The sequence below is a fragment of the Capsicum annuum genome, chromosome 6 (genome assembly GCF_002878395.1).
Source record: "Capsicum annuum cultivar UCD-10X-F1 chromosome 6, UCD10Xv1.1, whole genome shotgun sequence".
NCBI classification, from domain to species: domain Eukaryota; kingdom Viridiplantae; phylum Streptophyta; class Magnoliopsida; order Solanales; family Solanaceae; genus Capsicum; species Capsicum annuum.
This window is the reverse complement of record NC_061116.1, coordinates 217,233,857-217,255,297: the sequence shown is the minus strand read 5'-3', so window position 1 is coordinate 217,255,297 and position 21,441 is coordinate 217,233,857. Positions and strand designations below refer to the sequence as shown.

Here is a 21,441-nt window from a genome sequence, read left to right as displayed (position 1 = left end):
CATTAAAAGTGTTAGTCTATTATAAATTCAAGACATCTAAACTTACTTTTTCTTAGAAAAAATAAAATAAAATAAATCATAACAAGTTTTGGATTAATCCGTAACTTGCCTCGCACCATTACAAATGAATTTTTCTCCTCTTTTTTTTTTTTTATTGAGACGGATTTTGAATAAATTCTCGTAACCTATCTTATTTTACCTTGCATTAATAAGGTATTTACTTTCAAAAGGGTTGGTATTTATGTTATTTATACATAATAGGCTCTACATGGTGTTTAGGCCCAAAACATTTTTCAGATTTAATAAATCAACCACAATATTTCCAGATTGCAAAGCTTTAAAGATATAAAATCAATAACGAACAACTTTAAAAATATGGTCAATCAATCTTAAGATGATTCATTATTTAACAAAAATAAAAAATCTATCACGTAATTCAAACATCTAAGGCTCATTAAAATTTTAAGTCACTTATATCAAGTAATAATAAAACAATTCTAAACTAACTACAAGTATAATATGTTGCTATATCTTTCCCGAATTCTTGAGAAGAGAGTTTATCATCTAACTCTAAAATATAATAAATTACCATGATCCTTACAATTAGAAAGATTATTATGCTACTGAAAATATTAAAAAAAAAAGAAAAATCTTATTTATTTTCATAATTTTAAATCCAAATTAAATAGCCACTAAATAAATCTCTATCATAAAATTAAATTGAACCAAGCCACAGAAAAATTGAAATCGCATACAAGACCATTAGCTTGACATCCAACTTCATCAAAAATTAAAAATTATTTTTCCTTATTATATGCAATATACAATGGGGAAATACAAACAAAATCTTAATCCTATATGGAGAGAAATTCTAAGAGGATAAAGCTAAACATATCTATAAAAAAAATGGAGAATGATGTTGAATAAAACAACACAATACTATGACTGAAACAAGGGGCAAAACAAAGTCACACCTTCGTTTACATCAAAGATTACACGAAACTATTTAAACACATTGGTTCATACTTTCATTCATAATAAATTATACTGAAATAAATAAAAAGGATCATAGTTAGAACCTGTGTGATAAACTAACTAAAAGAGAACCTCTAGCGTCGTCCAAAAACTCGAATAGGAACCCAAACTCAATTTTTCACTCGTTATTTTCTCCTTTTCTTCCTTCTCTCTTTCTTTTCTTCTACTGTTTTTTCTTTTCTCTGGTTTTCTGTTTTATGCAGTATCTGATGATGATAGTCTGTAGGAATAGAATGTAGTAGAATTATGTAGGATGTGGGTGGGGAAAATCCTTAAATATAGAATTTTTTAGGGGGAATAGTTACTGTCTGATAGGATGGGATTTGTTTTAAATTTTGAATCTTTTTCTTTTTCTTCTTTTTTATATAGAAAATTAATAATAACAAATAAAAATAATAATAAAAATAATATAATAATAACTAATTAATTTTTATATTTATGAAAATACAATAAAACTTTATAAAATAGCCAAAAATAAATATTATTAAGATAGTGCCTAAACTACTAGCTTATTTGTTTAAAATTTTAAAAGAAAAATATTTTTTAATTTTTGTATTATTTTTAAAAATTAAATAAAAAGAAAATATTCCAAAATTAACTTTATTTTAGTCATTTATTTTTAACTAAAAATTTATTAAAATAAATAAGAGTTGACATAATATCGGATCAAATATAAATATTTAATATCGAAAAATATATATATTAAACTCGGGGAGGGTCAAAATCACGTGTCTACAGTATTACCCTAATCTATTCATTCAACACTATATAAACAACTCAGTCACAACTGCCGCTGTTAGAGTCTTGGAGACGAGACGACAACACTACGACAGACTAATGTGGTCAGCCCTACAACTCTACATTGGAGATGATGACCGCCAGGGACCCACATAACGAGTGCAAGTCACTCGATTGAAGTCTGTTAATCCACCAAAGGGTGAAGGTGGCGATCCGGCGAACGACAACCAGTCTTACAAGGTTCAACTAACCGACAATCAGTTGCCAGGTCAGTTTTTGATGAAATTTTGATCAGGTATTCTGATAAATTTCAACAAATTTTGGCGTCGAATACCATTTTTCTAATCAGTTGGGTGATCATTTAGCCAGTTCAACTGATCATTTTTCGATAAATTTCAACGACTACTTTACTCTTCAAAACTAAAATAAAAATTTGAAATAACCGAACTGAATTTGTAGAAATTGAACCAAATCGAATTTATTTTGGTTTGATTATGGTTGTCAATTTCGTAAATTTGAAAATCAAAAAATTGAATCGATATTAAATAATCAATCCAAACAAATCGAATGCCCACCCCTAACTATAATGAGGTAAAATTGAATGTGGATGACTGATAAACCTAATTTTATTCTTCATTGATAAATCCATAAGAACTCTATGATGCTAGGATCTATAGTCGGTGTTGTTGAAAACTACAAAAATGATTGATGTTCCAGTATTATTAGATCTGTGTATGTAGAAGGGATTCGTTGAATTGATAGCTTTGTGAGTTTATGCGCTAGAATTTATTGATGGAATTGAATTGTTATCTGCCATAGACGTGGGTGTGATAATTTTGAAATCAAAATAAGAAAAACCAGAGAAAGGATGAAACAGTAACAAATTGTTGTGAGAAATTGCAAGAAAAATGAAGAACCATGTGATAAAGAGTGAATTTTGATAGAGAAAAGTTGAGTGATGAATGCAGAAGTATAAACCTTTATGGCTCTGATACTATATTGAGTTTACTATCCCAGTTTTTCTATTGTTATCAAATGATGGTCAAAAAATTAATTTTAATGGGGAATATTGCAATGAAGAAGTATGAGACAAAAAAAATTGATTTTGCACGCAAAAATAGCATGATAGCAAATGGTAAAATACTACTCTTTTATTCCAAAATAATTAAATTATTGGGATATGACACACTATATAGCCCTTAAGAAAAATCTTTTAGGACATAATTGTAGGTTACTTTCCCACTATTTTCTTTTTAATTGTTCTTAAATTACTCTCCTAAAAAATATGAAGTACTTAAGAACCTCATTAAATGAAATGTGTTGCAAAGTGGATACCCTCTCACTATCCATTTTGTTATAAATGATTAACTAATTAGAATGCATTTGTTCTCCTTTTTAAGTGGACCAACTCTCCACTTATTGAATAATTTATTAGGTAAATTAGACTATAAATAGCCTCTCTTGTTAAGCATGAAAATGTGCAAAAAATAAGAAAAGATTAATAAAAGGCTCACCCATAGTTTTTATTCCTTTCTTATAATATATTTCATATCATGTATAGTTTCTATTCCTTTCTTTGAATATAATTTTATAACACATGGCAAACACTATGTTGGGAGCTCTTCCCCCCAAATGGGGCCCGACGAGGGGCGAATCCGGATATAGTCGGACTCCTAAAAAGCGGGTACCGGATACCGGATGGTTTAAACCAATTTTTTTTTATAACACATTATCAGCACGAGTCTCTGCAATTTCCTTCCGAATGTATTTAAAGTATGACTTATGCGGGGAAAAGATCACAGATCACGACATGATAGAAAAGACACTTTCTACTTTTCACTCCTCAAATATGATCCTGCAACAGCTGTACCGAGAAATGGGTTTCAAAAAATATTCTGAATTAATTGGTTATCTTTTTGTTGCTGAACAATACAATGATCTTTTAATTAAAAATAATGAAACTCGATCTCCTGGTATTGCTCCATTCCCAGAGGTGAATGCTGCAAATTTTCACCCGACTTGGCGTGAAAGACATCCTGAGAGGTCATGGTCGTGGCAGGTATTTCAATCAGGGTAATCGTCTTGCAATAAACAATAACCCTCAGCACCAACTGTGCAAAAAGAGGGGTAAAGCTCCTGAAGTAGCACCAAGGACGAACCCTGAAAGTAGATGTTATCGATGTAGAGGAAAGGGGCACTGGGAGCGTGCCTGTCGTACGCCTAAGCATCTGGTAAAACTATATCAGGCGTCCCTGAAAAGGCCAGAAAATGATGTTGAAACAAACTTCCTCCTAGAAGATAACATTGAACCGATGGACTTGGATGTTTCAGATTTCATTCCTAAAGGACAAGTAAATCACCCTATAGGTGACAATAATGATATAATCCGATTATGTTAATTTTCTGTTAAGTTTGTTTATTTTCTCTTGTTTGTTTAAGTTAAATTAATTTACGTTTCTACTATTAATATTTTACTAATCTTATAAAATTTATATAATATATTATGTGCTAGTGATAGTATAGTACTATGATTAATATACAAAAGTAACATTGATCGAATTAATTTCGAAAAGAGAATTTAACCTCAAATATTGTTTATTAAATTTCTTTCCAAACATGGGTAGTAGTAATTAGTCCTGTAGTACGTGTATTTTCTGGTAATTAACTAATTTTTAATAAATTATAGGTTATGTAAGTACATATATTGTATATCCCACTAGTTAACAGTATAATAGTACTAATCCATTTTTCGCCATATCAAAATTTGGTATATATTGAGATATTATATAATTTGTGCTAGTTATATTATAATGTTTATCTTATTTATATTTTTATTTTGAAGAAAATATGGATACTCCTCAAATCTTATTTGGATTAATAATCGATCATGACGATATCTGTATAATTGATAGTGGGACAACACATGCAATATTTAAAGATGAGAAATACTTTTCCCACTTACTCAGAAGAAGAGCAAATGTTACAACAATTGCTGGTAATTCAAAATTGATCGAAGGCTCCGGAAGAGCTATTATATTTCTGCCTAAGGGGACAAAATTAATTATAGAAGATGCATTGTTCACTTCTAAATCCTCAAGAAACTTATTGAGTTTTAAAGATATTCGCAGAAATGGATATCATGTTGAGACAGTAAATGAAATGAATGCCAAATATCTTGGCATTACAAAGAATTTCTCAGGTCAAAAACAACTGTTGGAGAAATTACCAGCTTTGTCTTTCGGCTTATACTATGCCGAAATTAGTACAATTGAAGCACACTCTATCGTAAACCAGAAGTTTACTAATATAAATACATTTGTGCTTTGGCATGATCGAGTAGGCCATCCTGGCTCAATAATGATGAGACGAATCATTGAAAATTCAAAAGGGCATCCTTTAAAGAACCTGAAGATTCTTAAACCAGATGAATTTTCATGTGCTGCTTGTTATTAAGGCAAATTGATAACTAGGCCATTGCCATTGAAAGTTAGCGTCGAATCCCCTCAATTTCTAGTGGGCCTATTCACCCACCTAGTGGGATATTTAGATATTTTATAGTCCTAGACGCATCTTCAAGATGGTCGCATGTGTGCCTCTTATCATCTCGTAACCTGGCGTTTACGAAATTATTGGCACAAATAATACGATTAAGGGCGCAATTTTCAGATTATCCTATTAAAGTTATTCGCCTCGATAATGCTGGAGAATTTACATTCCCAAGTTTTTTATGATTATTGTATGTCAGTTGGGATAAAAGTTGAACATCCTGTTGCTCTTGTTCATACTCAAAATGACCTTGCCGAGTCATTTATTAAGCGCCTACAATTGATAGCAAGACCACTGCTTATGAAAACAAAATTGCCTACTACTATTTGGGGTCATGTTATTTTACATGCTGCATCACTTGTTCGTCTCAGGCCAACTCATTATAATAAATACTCCCCATTTTAATTGGTTCTGGGCCATGAACCAAATATTTTTCATTTACGAATCTTTGGATGTGCTGTATATGTGTCAATTGCACCACCTTAGCGTACTAAGATGGGCCCCCAGAGAAGGTTAGGAATATATGTTGGGTTTGAGTCACCCTCTATAATTCGCTATCTTGAACCATTGATGGGAGATTTATTTACTGCTCAATTTGCAGATTGTCGATTTGATGAAACAAATTTCCCTCAATTAGGAGGAGAAAAGCATGAACTTAAAAGAGAAATTGCGTGAAAAGTTTCATAATTATCTCATTTTGATCCACGTACCCCCATATGTGAAAGTGAGATTCGGAAGATCATTCACTTACAAAAATTAGCAAATCAAATGCCAGATGCATTTACTGATTTGAAAAGGATAACCAAGTCACATATCCCTGCAGTGAATGAGCCTGTTTGAATTGAAGTTCCCAAAGAACCATCTTCTAATGTCATAGCTTTTGAATCCCAAGCACACCTAAAGCGTGGCAGACCATTGGGTTCAAAGGATAAAAATCCTAGAAAAAGAAATGCGAAAAATGATAAAGATGGTATTATAAAAGATTCACCTGAAGAGACTCAAAATCTGATTAATCCTGATATTCCTGAAGAAATCAATAAACCCGAGACTCAAGTGAATGAAGAACTTTTAATAAGTTCTACTAATAATGAGGTAAATTTAGATCGATCAAAAATTATGGTGAATAATGTTTTTGCATATAATGTTGCACTAAATATTATGCAAGACAATGAGGACCTTGAACCTCTATCTGTCGAGGAATGTCAACAAAGAAAAGATTGGCCAAAATGGCAAGAGGCGATTCAATTTGAATTGAACTCACTTACTAAACGGGAGGTTTTTGGACCTATAGTCCAAACCCCAAATGGTGTAAAACCAATTGGCTATAAATGGGTCTTCGTACGTAAAAGAAATAAGAAAAATAAAATTGTAAATACAAGGCACACCTTGTTGCACAAGGATTTTCTCAAAGACCCTGTATTGACTATGAAGAAACATATTCACCTGTCATGGATGGAATAATGTTTAGATACCTCATCGGTATAGCTTTACACGAAAATCTTGAAATCCATCTAATGGATGTGGTTACAGCTTATCTTTATGGTTCACTTGATAATGATCTTTACATGAAAATTCCAGAAGGATTAAAATTGCCTGAAGTATATAGTTCAAATATAGTTCAAAGTCTCGGGAATTATATTCAATCAGATTACAAAGATCGTTGTACAGTTTAAAACAATCAAGGCGGATGTGGTATAATCGCCTAAGTGAGTACTTGAAAAATGAAGGATACATAAATGATGTTATTTGTCCTTGTATTTTCATTAAGAAAATAGCGTCGGGATTTGTTATACTCGCCGTTTATGAGGATGATATAAATCTCATCGGGACTCCAGAAGAGGTCCAAAAGACAATCGAATATCTAAAGAAAGAATTCGAAATAAAAGATCTTGGAAAGATAAAACTTTGTCTTGGTCTGCAAATTGAACATTTAGCAGACAGAGTATTCATCCACCAAACTGTCTATACCCAGAAGGTATTAAAACGTTTTTACATGGACAAAGCATATCCATTAAGTACTCCAATGGTTGTTCGATCACTTGATGTAAGTAAAGATCCATTCCGACCTCTAGAAGAGGGTGGAGAGATTCTTGGTCTCGAAGTACCATATCTCAGTGGTATTGGTGCACTTATGTACCTCGCTAATGCTACAAGGCAGGATATAGCATTTTCTGTTAATTTGCTAGCGAGGTATAATTCTTCCCCTACGCGAAGACACTGGAACGGAGTTAAGCATATATTGAGGTACCTAAAGGGGACTGTTGATATGTGTCTGTTTTATACTAACAAAGCTTGTCCAGATCTTGTTGGTTATGCAGATGCAGGTTATTTATCTGACCCACATAAAGCACGATCTCAAACAGGCTATGTATTTACATATGGAGGTACTGCAATATCACGGCGATCGATAAAGTAGTCCATCGTTGCTACTTTTTCTAATCATGCTGAGATAATTGCTATCCATGAAGCAAGTAGAGAATGCATATGGCTGAGATCAGTGGTACATTCCATCAAAGAGAGATGTGGCCTGAAGTTTGATATCAAGGTACCTACAGTCATATTTGAAGATAATGCAGCTGCATAGCTTAACTAAAAGGAGGCTTTATAAAGGGAGATAGAACGAAACACATTTCACCAAAGTTATTCTTCACACACGATCTTTAGAAGAATGGTGATATTGATGTACAACACATCCGTTCCTGTAACAATCCAACAAATTTATTCACCAAATCTTTACCAACTTCAACCTTTGAGAAGATGGTACATAAGATTGGAATGCAAAGACTGAATAAGTTGAATCGGGGTTTTCATTAGGGGGAGTGAGAATACGCGCTGTACTCTTTTTTCCTTAACCAAGGTTTTTATCTCACTGAATTTTTCCTGGTAAGGTTTTTAATGAGACAGCACTTAAATGCGTATTCAAGAAATTTTGCTTTACATGGTCATCCAAGGGGGAGTGTTGCAAAGTGGATGCCCTCTCACTATCCATTTTGTTATAAATGGATAACTAATCAGAATGCATTTGTTCTCCTTTTTAAGTGGTTCAATTCTCCACTTATTGAATAATTTATTAGGTAAATTAGGCTATAAATAGCCTTGTTAAGCATGAAAATGTGCAGAAAACAAGAAAAAATTAATAAAAGGCTTACCCATAGTTTCTATTCCTTTCTTATAATATATTTCATATCACGTATAATTTCTATTCCTTTCTTTGAATATAATTTTATATCAAAATGATAAAATTGAAAGAAACTTTCAATATATCTCTAGAAGAATAAACAATTCATTTATTTTAAATATTGAAAAATAGTTTAATAATTCATTTATTTTGAAATTGAAGGTGTAAAAAGTAATTGACATTAAAGGACGAACAAAAATTAATAATCAACAAAACATGGTAATAGAAGAAGCTGAAACTAACATTGATACGACAAGCTTGGATCACAATTTACAAAAATTAGTACACCATGATGATTACAAATCCTCCCTATGTCTCATCTATGGAATTTCATTGCATATGCTATATATTATTGATACAATTTTTCTTCGACTAAACGACACAATTTAATATAAATAACATAAATATTAATTATTTTAGAAGTAATTATACTTTCTTTCACTTTTTTAATTACTTTACTCTCTCTCCCTATTAATATACATAACTTAGCTGATATATACATAACATTCTATGTATATGATGGAATTTTTGTAACATGTTTAGGGAGTTGGAATTTTTTGTAATATTGAAAACATAAGTTGTATATTTATGTAATTTTTAGCAAAATTTATGCTTACTCTATTTTCTTTAAACTCATCCATAAAATTTCGCTAATATATTTTTGTTGTAAAAAAAAATTACTATTCCATAACTCACAGTATTTGATCTGTTTATATTTACTTTTAAAGTTTCATTTTCTTTTTTTGCAATATTTAATCACTTATAATTCAATTGCAAACTGAACACAATTTTTTTCCTTAGTATCAAAAGCATAAAAAGTTAATCTCTAAAAGATAATAAGAGAGATATTATAGTTGATTAAATTATTTTAGGTAAAAACATTTTGTTCCATTAGTATATATATTAAAATTAAATTTAGACCCCTACACTTACTTTTATAGAAAATAATTTAAATTAAATCTTTTGAGAAAAAGGAAAAAACATTAAAACAATAGTCCCACACGTGTCATCCATGTGTTCAATTCAATGCCACGTTGTACTACCAAAACTTTCAGTTACAGATTAGCACCGACCAGGGGTCATATCCGTAAATAGAAACATCAACAAGGGTTAAATCGGCACATTCACTTTCACTGACTCTTCAATCTGAAAATCGAAGCTTCTTTATTTTCTCACACACTATATATATAGAATTTTCTCCTATTTTGACTTGGAAATTTATTTATTTATAGCTTAATGGTATATTCCCTGAAATTGCCGTATTAGTATTTTTTTTTTTCCTTTATTTGATTCATATATTTTAACAGAACTGTGATCTTTGATTATTCAGATTTTTTTTCTTCATTCAGATTATTCTTGAAATTCACTGTGGTATGTTTCCATTTCTCTTAATCGGCATTTACTTTTTTTTTTTTTGCTTGCTGATTTTGATGTTGTTTGGGATTTTGGGTCTTGGGTTTCTTGCTTTTTTGGGTTTGGTAGTTGCTTCAAAATCTACGAGCTAATGGTAAGGTCTGCGTATACTCTATCCTACTTAGACCTCACTTGTAGGATTTTATCGTGTATGTTGTTGTAGTTTTTTTAATTTTCTAGAAATGAAATTTTAGGAATTTTATTTGGTGGTAATAGTTTTGCGCTAAATTGGATGAAAATGGAGATATGGGTAGTTAGCATATATGCTGGTGCCTTGTAGATTCTTGATTACATTTGGGTTTTCATATAGAGTTCCTAGTGTTATTGGAGGTGAATAGTATAATTGTGTAGTCTTGCATTGTGCAATTAGGACTAAAAAGGGCTTTAACTATTTTTGGTTTTGACTTGGTTTTGCTATGTTCTTTCAGTTGTTGCTTGTTTTTACCTCTCATGGCTCGTTTGGTTGGGGAACAAATGATCTCGGATAAGTTATCCAACTCCCGGGATATTTAACTAATCCAGGAGAAGTTACCCCAACAATTTTAACCCAATCAAACATGAGATGAGCTCATCCTAAATTTAATTCTAGATTAGTTAACCGTTACTCCTCGTACCAAATGATCTCTTAGTATTGGAAAAAATTAAGGAGCTGTAGAAGTTTCCTCTATAGTACATTGTGCAATTAGAAAGGAAGATAGAAAGGATAATATATACCTTTTCGAAAAAGATAAAGAAAGAGAAGAAAAAGATCTTCTTTTTTTGGATTCGACTTTGAACTTATTGTGTAATTCGGTAAGTGTTGGAAACTTAAGGATTTGTATGATGGAGATGTTGTCATTTGCCTTTAATCAACTCTACTTTTAAGTCTTTATTTTTTTCTTTCCTTGTGATAACTGTGGTGTATCGGTCAGTTGCACGTACCTCGACTAGTTCTATGTGGTACTTGTTATCTCCCACCATTTGTGTTTTTGCTTCTTTTGGGATTTGAACTGAAATCTTATGGTTCTCAACCCACTTCATTAACTGCTAGGATACACTTGGTTGCAACTTTGCTTCTATGTCCTTGCGATCCAAGAGAAGGGCTGAGTTAATTTGTTAATATCTGCACATGTACTATTACTGTAGAACAGCAGAAATGTCCTCATTTGCAACCTTTTCGCCTATCAACTCTTTGTTTTCTCCTATTATTACAATGAATTGGAATGGATACTTCTGATTGGTACAATATGGCTCATTTGGAAACAAAACAATTGAGTCCATACATGTGGCGGGCTCCCGAGTCTTAACTTTTATCATGTATTGGAGCTAGCGTATCTACTTTTGTACTCTTTGCATCTTCTTGATGCTGGTAATGAAGCAACTTACGTCATTCAAAAAAAAAAATACCAAGTCCATACATAGGCACAAATTTTACTTTACATATATAATTAACATGAATTGCAACTATAATTGTTAATCTCTAAGTGTTCCTCTATAATTTTAAACTTTTTTGTCATTATTTTATTTGTGATCCTTCAATTTTAGTGTCATTTGAATTCCATACTATTGAAGTCATATGTAACCATACGTTGATCTCGAATCTTATGGCCAAGTTTATGAATTAGAACACCATTTTTTAATAAGATAAAGGATTTTATTGATAACTAGTACCAATAAGCTAACTAGAGGTGCCGAAAAGATTTGCACCCAAGGGTGTGGTCTATGGAGTGGGTTGAGAACTTGAGGTCTCAGCTTCAAATCCCAGTAGAGACAAAAAAACACTAGGTGACTATTCCCATTTGTCCTAAGACAGAGTTACTTGATATCTGATGTTGGTGGGAGGTGGCAGGTATCCCATGCGACCACGGTTATCCAATAAAAAAGTACCAAAGAAATCCACAAGTTCACAGGCACAGGTAGAACATCAAAGACTAAATACTCCAATATAAGAGTGGGGCTTTCCTTTGGACTAGTCTTGCACCACACATATAATGTTTGTAAGCATCTATACTTCACAAAGGCTGAATACAATTTCTTGCCTTCAAAACGTCTAATGTTTCTCTCCAACCATAGTGTCCACGTGATGCATATTTTGGCAGTCTTCTTCTTCCTCTTTTCAATCCACTTTCCTTGCCAGCAAGATAAGAAGGTTTCACATTCAGGGGCTTTCCCCAGCTGACTCCAAAAATGTTAAGAATGCATGACCATGTCTGCCAAGGGAATTTACAGTGAAGTAGAAGATGATTGTTCGTTTCCAATGAGTCTTCACATAAGAAACATTTATTGCAGATAGATAAACCTCTTTCTTGAAGAGCAGCTTGAGCTAGACAATCCTCTTTGCAGTTATCCATTCAAAACAGACTGCTTAGTGCTCTTGTTCTCCAAAGCATTTTCCAGGGTCAATTGAACTCCTAGTTCTCTTCTTGCTACTTTAGAAGAGTGTAGTAACTCTTCACGGTTGAGTATCCATTTTGTTCGCTAGCCAAATTTGAGAATTCTTCCCCTTAACATCAAGGGAAATAGGCTGCACAAAATTTAATGGTTGAGTAATTTCATCTAACTCCCCATCATCATATCTCTTCTGAATCGCATAATCCATCCTATATACGTGAAGCAATCATCCGCCATGACTCTTTATTTAAGCGCATATTTTTTTTAGATAACCGTTGTGCCTGAGCTAGCTTTCGCGCAGCTTGACTAAATCCACAGGATACCTACCACCCCCTACTAACAACAAATATCAAGTAACTTTGACCACCAAGGTTAGGACAGATAGGAAGAATAACCTGGTGTTGAGTAGGCTAAGGAAGATATTCATCAGTCTTCCATTTTCAATGCTTCTCCCATTTCCTAGCTTAAATGTGAAATTCTATGTTATTTGGTGTTATCACTGTTTCAGGGGCCCAAAGATCCTTTTTCCCATACTTGGTCATGATAATTTCCTTCTATAACTCCTACCTATTGCCATTTAATCTCCACCACCATTTACTTAAAAGGCATTTGACGAGCTCAAAACACGTGTATTAACACTAAAACCCGTGCTTGTTAAAGATATTTTAGGTAATGTCGCTCTCATGAGGATTAGGCTTATAATATGCTAACTAGTATTGGTTGGTTACTCTTTGAGACATTTGATAATTTTGGAAATTTGATTTTAAACTTAATAATGACGGGAAAGAGAAGTACCGACACCATAAGAGAAAATGTTTATAAATCAGGGAGATCAGTGAGTTGAGTCACGAATCCATCTATGTAAAAACTAACGAGTTTCAATACCTTTCATCAACCCTCTTTAAAGTATGAACGTTCCGCGTGAATACATTCAATCCCTCTAATCCTTTCTATTCATTGTATTCTTCCAGTTATATAGTTAATAGAAAGAAAAAGATGTGTAAAGATGCGAAGTAGTGTTGAACGATTCCCTATAGATAGGAAAAATAGATTTCTCTCGAATATCTATGTGACAATTCTAAAGTCAAAATACTAATCCCTTCGCACGAATAGAATCAATATTCAATAAAGGACTATCCTAAGCCCAATCAAAGCAATGAAGAAATTGATATATCTCTTGCGATTAATAAATCAATAAACTGCTCAAGGAATCCATTAAACACATGAGATGAAATGTAGATTACTCACTAATTAAATCATAGGTTTCATCAAAATTCACTACGAGAAAGTTACTCCATAATGGAGTAAGAAAACAACAGCTACAACAACATACCTAGTATATTCCCACCAAGTGGGGTCTAGGGAGGTTAAGTGTTCGCAATCTATACCACTACCTCAGACCACTACTTCAGAGGTGACCACTACCTCAGAGGTGAGATAGAGAGGCTGTTTTTGATAGATCTCCGACTCAAGATAAAACAATCTAGACAAGGAATTGTAAAAGGACAAGATACAATAGAAATTACCATACCCAATAATACCATAGACAAGATTCACCAAGTAATACAACAAAGGATACAACATCCTGAAATAATGTGAACCTTCTATCTAATCGGCCTTCTCCACAATTTCCTATCTAGGGTCATGTCCTCGGTAAGTTGAAGTTGCTCCATGTCATGTCTAATCATCTCCCTCCAATATTTCTTCTGTCTACCTCTACCTCGCTTGAATCCATACCTAGCCCACCTCTCACACGTCCGCACTGGGCATCCGCGCCCCTCTTCATCACAGAAAAATCATAGAAAAGTTAAATCATCATGTTCACCCTAAAATAAATGAAGGTTTTAGAGAAGAAGAAGGTTTAGAAGAAACTCTAAATCTCTTGAATCCTCCTTGAAAATCTTGAGTTTTCTCTTCTTTTCTCTCCTCTTTCTTCCTAAAGTTGCGTCTATTTATATTTTTGGCCTCCCCCAATTCGTAGCCTCCAAAGTCCCTTTTAATATCCCCTTCTGCCACCCTAAAATAAAAGGGCTGGAATTTTGTACTGAAGTTGCACCGTCAAATTTGACCGCTGTGATGGTTAGGGCTGCCTAACAAATTCTAAAGGAGCGTCGTAGCGACCAAAACTTGACCACTGCGATGGTCGGGGCTTTTTCGTACCCAATTGTTCTTCAGCAATTTTTCTTCATTTATTGCATATATATCGCTAAAATCTTGTGTATTTCTTTTCGTCTCCATTGCATATATATATCACCAAAAACAACACAAATATGCAAGGAATTTACTAAAAATTCAATAACTCAAACATGAGAAAAGGCCTAAATACACATATAAATGCGACTTATCAACATTTGTTATGAAGTCTAAGATCTTGTATCCTCAATCCTTCTTCTTTATAAACCAGAACACCATTGTTTCTAGTTAAAAGTTCTAAATCATCAACATACAAGGTTTCTTTTTCCTTGACTTTATGTTATTATCTAGTATCCTCAGCAGAGGCAAACACTTATTTTATTTTCATTCTTCACATTGAGATTGTGTCATTTCTTTTTAAGATAGGTATTACTGGCTAAGAAATTCTCTGAAAAAAATACAAACACTCTATACTCGTACAGCTAGAGTCTTATAGAAGATTTATGATATAATGTACTAGTTTCACTCTTTGCTTTGTTATCCATGCATGGATTCAGGATGAATTCTACCATAGGCCAGCAAATCCAAATTGAATTCTCTTTAGTTGGAAAAGAAAAAAGATAAGTTTAGAACTGTTATTTATTTTGATGGCTCCATTTACAGGTTCTCTCTTCAGCGAGTTTAATTAAACCGAGTATTGTTTATAATGCGTACACGATCACTTCTTGCTCAATGCTTGCCTGGTTTCATAGCTCAAGACCGAGGGTGTCACATGTCAGTCATATCCGACAAAGATGTCCATCTTCCCTCACCGGCTGTAGAGATAGTTCCATCAAAGGTATGCCTTCTTTAGATGGTTTCAAAAAGTTTCCTTTTTGTTTTTCAGGTTTCTTGAGTCTAACATGTGCATTAAATTGGGTAGGCCACTCATCCCTACAAATATGTTAGCGAGACTGCAGATTTGCAAGGAATCGATGTCTTCAAGGTAAAAACGGTTCACTTATTTTTCTGTCGATACAAATTGTTTCAAGTGAAATTTTTGGCCATATGTCTGAAGGATGGGTGGCTATTCTTAACTCTTTCCTTACTCTTTAAATGAGGACTCATAACTCTTTCCTTATTTGAATTCCGAGAGCGGTACTTAGTCTTTGAGAAGGTGTCTGACATAGTGAAATGACAGGAAACAATCTAGGAATTTGTAGTTCTAAAAATTGTTATCTTCTTTTGGGAAGTCTTTGTATACCTGATTGTTTCCTAAATATGTAAAAACAAATTATGAAAAAGAATTGCACCCAAGGGTGTGGCCTAGTAGTCAGTGAAGTGGATTAAGAACCTGAGGTCTCGGGTTCAAATCCTAGCATAGACAAAAAAACACTGGGTGATTCTTCCCATTTGTCCTAGCCTTGGTGGACAGATTACTTGCCATCTGTTGTTGTTGCTTGCCATCTGTTGTTGTTGTTGTTGCTGTTGTTGTTGCTGGTGGCAGGTGGCAGGTATCCCTTGGATTTAGTCGAGGTACGCGAAAAAGGTGTCCCAGACACCACTTTTTTTAAAAAAGAATTAACAATGTCCAAGAATCTCAAATGCAGTCAATTTGATCCTCATATTACAAAATAGGCCGTCTCTCTTGAAATTGAGAGATTATAGTTCTATAGTCGGATCTGTTTTTGACAAGAAATTCATGCATCGCTATTGCACTATCAGGAGGTTAAATATATATATGCATAAAATCTCTTCTATTTTTTCCTGAGTGTTCAGCTGCGAAAAGATTTTAATATGTAACTTGAAATGCACTTGTTTGTATGTTATGCAGGGTAGAGTCAGTGTCGCCGATATAATTGGATTCGCTGGTTCAGAAACAACATCCTCAAAGTCAGATGGTAGGTACACTTGCTGGTTTCTGCATAGGCCAAATGTTATACACAATTCATAACAGGTTTTGGTGTCAGAACCTGTAAAAGGGCATTGATATTTAGTTTAACACCAAAAGTGAATCTGTTGCACGACAGGACATTTGAAATCTTGGGACACCTCAATTGATCTTGTTAATGTTCTCAAGCATGAAATTCGGGATGGACAATTAAGCTTAAGAGGCAAAAGGATACTTGAGGTACTTCATCTGAAATTATTCGTGTGATTTACATGCATTTTGACCATTTATTACCTCAACTTCACTATTGTTGTATAACAATGAATTAGCATGCATATTTAGATGAATCTAGATCAATCTACATAAGAGTTCTGTTCAAAATCCAGGGAGCATTGTGGCTAAGCAAAGAAGTATGTGATAAATGTAATATCGTTTAGTAGCACGTTTTTGGACTTGGTATCAACATATTCTATGAAATATGTGTTAGAGAGTAGAAGAAAATTATCTTTATGTTTCCATTTGGATACCATCAACTTAACTGTTGCACAGACTTCCGTCAAAATGGTCACTGCAAAAGTGGATCTTTTGCAGTTGTTCAATGAAGTTGGGATGAGCACCATGAGGTCTCAGGTTCAATTCCTAGCAGAGACAAACACTAGGTGTTTTCTTCCCATCTGTTCTAGCCTTGATGGACAGAGTTACCTGGTACCTGTTGCTGGTGGGAGGTGGCAGGTATCCTGTGGATTTAGTCGAGGTGCGCGCAAGCTGGCCCGGACACCATGGTTATCAAAAGAAGTGGATCCTTTGGAATTTGGTATAAGCGTTTTAAATTACCTTAGAGGACCTTGATTATGGGACAAGATTAGAGCAAGCAGAAGATCATAAAGCTTGGTTCAAGGGTATCCTTTTTGTGCCAATGAACCTTAGCATTAGTCTTTTCGGAAAGATAATAATTTTCCTCCAAGATATTAGGGGCCCTGCACTGCATACTTAGTTGGTGCCTTTTGAATTGTTCTTATTTCATCAAAAGATTTATGCACGTGATATTCTGCACATAATCACCTACAATGTGGCTTGCATGCCTAACATTTCGAAACTTTTCCACAAAGCCCCAAAGCATGTTGAAATAACTGGTGATTGTTGTTGGTTAATGGTGGTAGTGCTGGTACTGAATAGGGTCTTAGTCCATCATATATTTTGGTACCGTCATTAGTGTTGCTTGAAATATTTATCTATGATCTTGTGATACATTTCTTGGTGATTTGATGTTTAAATGACATGTTTGTGCCTTTAGCATTTGCTTAAATTGCAGCTTTGCTTGTCATTCGGTCCATCATCTCTCCTCATAGCTGTAGGATAAAGTAACCCTTCAAAATTGTATTCCCAGTATCCCCCCCTTCAAATAGTGGAAGTTAACTCTGTTTTCTTTTATGGACTTCTTTCTTTCAGCTTGGTTGCAGTTATGGGCTTCCTGGAATTTTCGCTTGTTTGAAGGTAACAACTTTAATGTAGTCTTTGTGCAGAAATCTATGACAAATATAATTTTGAATTTCATTGTTATAAAGTGTTTGCGCTGGGTAGGTTGTTGTGTTGGTGTAAAGTTTTCAGGAAGTATTTCTAAAACTGAATCTAGGCGCACGAAGGGTGTCAACTGCTGGAAATAAATCAGTTGATTTCTGACAAGTTGTGTCTTGATTATCCTATTCGTCACTAATCATCACCAAACTATGTTCATCTCTTCAAACCAGGATTTTCATAACTCAATAGAATATCCCGGGATCCTTCTTATTATTCCTTTCTTGAGTGTATTGAAACCAGGACTAATTGCTATGTTCATCTCTTAATCCTTTCTTCAAATCAGGACAAATATCACTTATTATTCCTTTCTTCAAACCAGGCCAAATTTCACTTATTATTCCTTTCTTAAACCAGGACTAGTTGTTATGTTCATCTCTTAATCCCACATTTGTCAGTATCCTGGGATCCTTCTTGTTATTCCTTTCTTGTTCCTTTTATGACCCCTCTTTTCTTTGGTGAAATTTGGCTATATGTTCAAATCTAGCATATCATGAGTCTGAATCTCAAGCTAGTTGGAGAGTCTGCTATAAGAATCATCACTATCTATTATACTCCATTTGCGCTCATTTGATTCTAATAATCATTAATTTAGGTTCTCTTGACACTACAACTTCTCCACTTTACTATTTGGGTACGAATCTCTAACAAGATTCGAAGACTCATAGCAATTAATAAACCTAACTTAAGCAAACAAATCGCTGACTCTCCTCATCTATATGTATTATTTTCTATATTCAACCGTCTGTTTATTCTGCATGGCCTTTAAGAGACTTTAGTTCTGTTTCCTTCCTTTATAAGGCCTTTCAATCATCATGGTTACATTTATACACTTATACTGCGGTGTTGGAATTAACCAAATCATGTCGAGCAATCTTTTCATGTTTTATTCTCTATATGTGCTACTTGCACTTACTGCAGAATGCGTTTATTTCATTTGTTGAATAATTATTTATAACTGTACATCCATCTTAACATTTACATTTATGTGACATCCATCTCATAGATATGGACCTTAGAGGAACATTTACAAATTTATTGTATACAGACATGGTACCACAAGTTCAATTCTAGTGAGCGTTGATGGGTATAGCTCCATGGAACTTTGCTTTCAATTTAACTCGAATAAACTGATGTAACGTAACCTCTTGTTAGGGAGCTTCAACGGTGCATTTTCAAGACCTCAGTGCAGAAACTATAAGATGCACCACCATTCCTAATGTTTTAGCAAACCTTGAGCAAGCCCGTGATAGGCAGAGCCGCCAACCTGAGAGCCCTTTGACTCCTTCAAGACAAATTCTTGCTCCAGTGGTGCAATTCTATGCTGGGGAGTGGGAGGAACTCCCCACAGTCTTATCTGTGGTGAGGATTGATATATCTGAGGTACCAACAGGAAAGAGCCTTAGCTTGTCAGAGGAGGATTTCATGGATGGTTGTAGTAGCCAAGACGGGAGCATACTGGGGCTGGAGTCTTCCTTAAGGAGATCTAGGAAGCTCTCAGGAAGCAGAGCATGGGAGAGGGCTAATGATGCAGACACTGGCGAAGGTGGGTATGATGTAATTTTAATAACTGAACTTCCCTACTCAGTGTCCTCCCTCAAGAAGCTATATGGGCTTATAAAAAAGGTATACATTTAACTCTTTAAACATGCCAATGAATTTTCTTGCTGCTTCCTGTATTTTGTTCATTTAACGGGTCTCAACTTCTTTAACCTACCAGTGTCTGAGGCCTCCCTATGGAGTAATATACCTTGCCGCGAAGAGGAATTATGTGAGCTTTAACAGTGCAGCACGGCATTTGAGAAGTGTGGTCGACGAGGAAGGTGTTTTTGGTGCCCATTTAGTGAAAGAGCTAACAGACAGAGAGATTTGGAAATTCTTTTTCAAATAAAGGACCGTCAACTTCACTACCAGTGCATTTCCTCAGCAGCCTAAATTTTATTTGTCTAATGTTTATTTTTACGCACTATGTTACTTACGATAGTCAAGTTATCTGTGGATTCGAGTCCTGCTGGTCTACCTATGTGTAGTTAATTTTGCTTGTGGACCTTCTTTTCTTCCTTATTTTGAAGGTGTAAATTAAATGTACATTATATCTTGGTTGTTTGTACATGGGTGTAATGATCCTGCATTTTGGTTTTAGATTGAAATGGCTCATTAATCTATAATTTCTTTGATTGGTTTGAAAGAATGCCTTTATTTCATGGTCAAGTATGTAGCTTTAGCTTCCTGTGATCGCGTGTTTGCAGATTTTAGTCCTACCTAGAGGTTGTTTCCGATTAGCCCTCGAATGGAAAAGCATATAATAGTTTCAATAATTAACTTTCTCAAATTACAGTTTGAACCCACCATTCTATTATAGACTAGTTCTTAAGATGTCGCATGAGCTCTTAGACTATTCTCCTCCTTTGTTTTATATATATATATATATATACTAGTTTAGCTGTATGTGCCTTGCACGTGTAATTTTTGCTTATTTAAAATTAAACGATTTTATCTATTAAGAAGATTTTTAATAAAGTGTAAAAATTTTAAAATAGATATTTTATTATAAGCATATATATATATATGTATATGAGAAAAATAATTACGTTGTTAGATTCGAACATATGAGAATATCAAACCTAGAAATCAAAATCCACAAACAAAATAAATGTGATAATGCATAATGTATTAAACTTAAAATCACTCAACTCCCTAAACATATTACAAAAATTCCAACATATACACACAATGTTATGTATATGTCGTATATGTCGGTTATGTTATGTATATTAATAGGGAGAGTGAGTAAAGTAATTAAAAAAGTGGGAGAGAGTGTAATTACTTTTAAAAGGTTGGTATTTATGTTATTTATACAAAGAAAAAACAACTCAAAAAAAATTAAAGAGAGAGAATAACATACTAACCTGGAGGATGACAATTACAATGGTTGAAGAAAACATAAAATACATGCATGGGATGGGACAATATATATTAATATAAAAATGTTGAAAATTAAACTTATATAAATTACAAAACAAATAGGAGTCCTGATTTAAGAAAAAATTTACCATATTTTAAAGTCCTAATCCATTACCATATTTTAAAGTCCTAACTTATATATTCTAGGATTCAAAATTATATATATAATTAAATAATAATTGGAGAAAAAATGTGAAAACACGATTTTGTCTATTGTAAAGTGTTTTAATGAAGAGTAAAAAATTTAAATCACCTTTTTAAAGTTCTTCACACTTTTAATATTATATATATATATATATATATATATATATGCGCATGTTAGACTATTCTTCTTTGTTATATATAGAGATATGAAATAAATATAAAATTAACATAAGATAATTAAATAATCTATGAAATAGTTTTTTGTTGTAAAATATTAGTTCTTAAGATGTTACTTCCCATGACATCATGGTAGACTATTCTCCATTATTAAATATAGAGAGATGTAATAAATATAGAATTAACATAAAATAACTAAATAAACAAAAAATAATTTTTTGTTGTTAAATGCTAGTTTTCAAAATGCCACTTGACATAAGTTCATGTTAGACTATTCTCCTTTATTATATATAGAGAT

At 33.5% G+C, this 21,441-nt stretch overlaps 1 protein-coding gene across 2 annotated transcripts; it reads left to right on the top strand.

The window, feature by feature from the left end:
* The first annotated feature begins 9,639 nt into the window (after nt 1–9,639).
* LOC107875744 (histidine protein methyltransferase 1 homolog) lies at nt 9,640–20,000 on the top strand. 2 transcript variants are annotated; one of them, XM_016722568.2, is made up of 9 exons: nt 9,640–9,736; nt 9,828–9,868; nt 15,077–15,251; nt 15,336–15,398; nt 16,227–16,293; nt 16,423–16,523; nt 17,733–17,777; nt 19,014–19,484; nt 19,579–20,000. In XM_016722568.2, the coding sequence occupies exons 3-9, from the start codon at nt 15,120–15,122 to the stop codon at nt 19,747–19,749; spliced, it is 1,050 nt and encodes a 349-aa protein (XP_016578054.1). In that variant the 5' UTR covers nt 9,640–9,736; nt 9,828–9,868; nt 15,077–15,119; the 3' UTR covers nt 19,750–20,000. The 2 variants fall into 2 exon arrangements, with proteins under 2 accessions (XP_016578054.1, XP_016578055.1); XM_016722569.2 differs by having other exon boundaries at nt 9,714–10,004.
* The last annotated feature ends 1,441 nt before the right edge of the window (nt 20,001–21,441 follow it).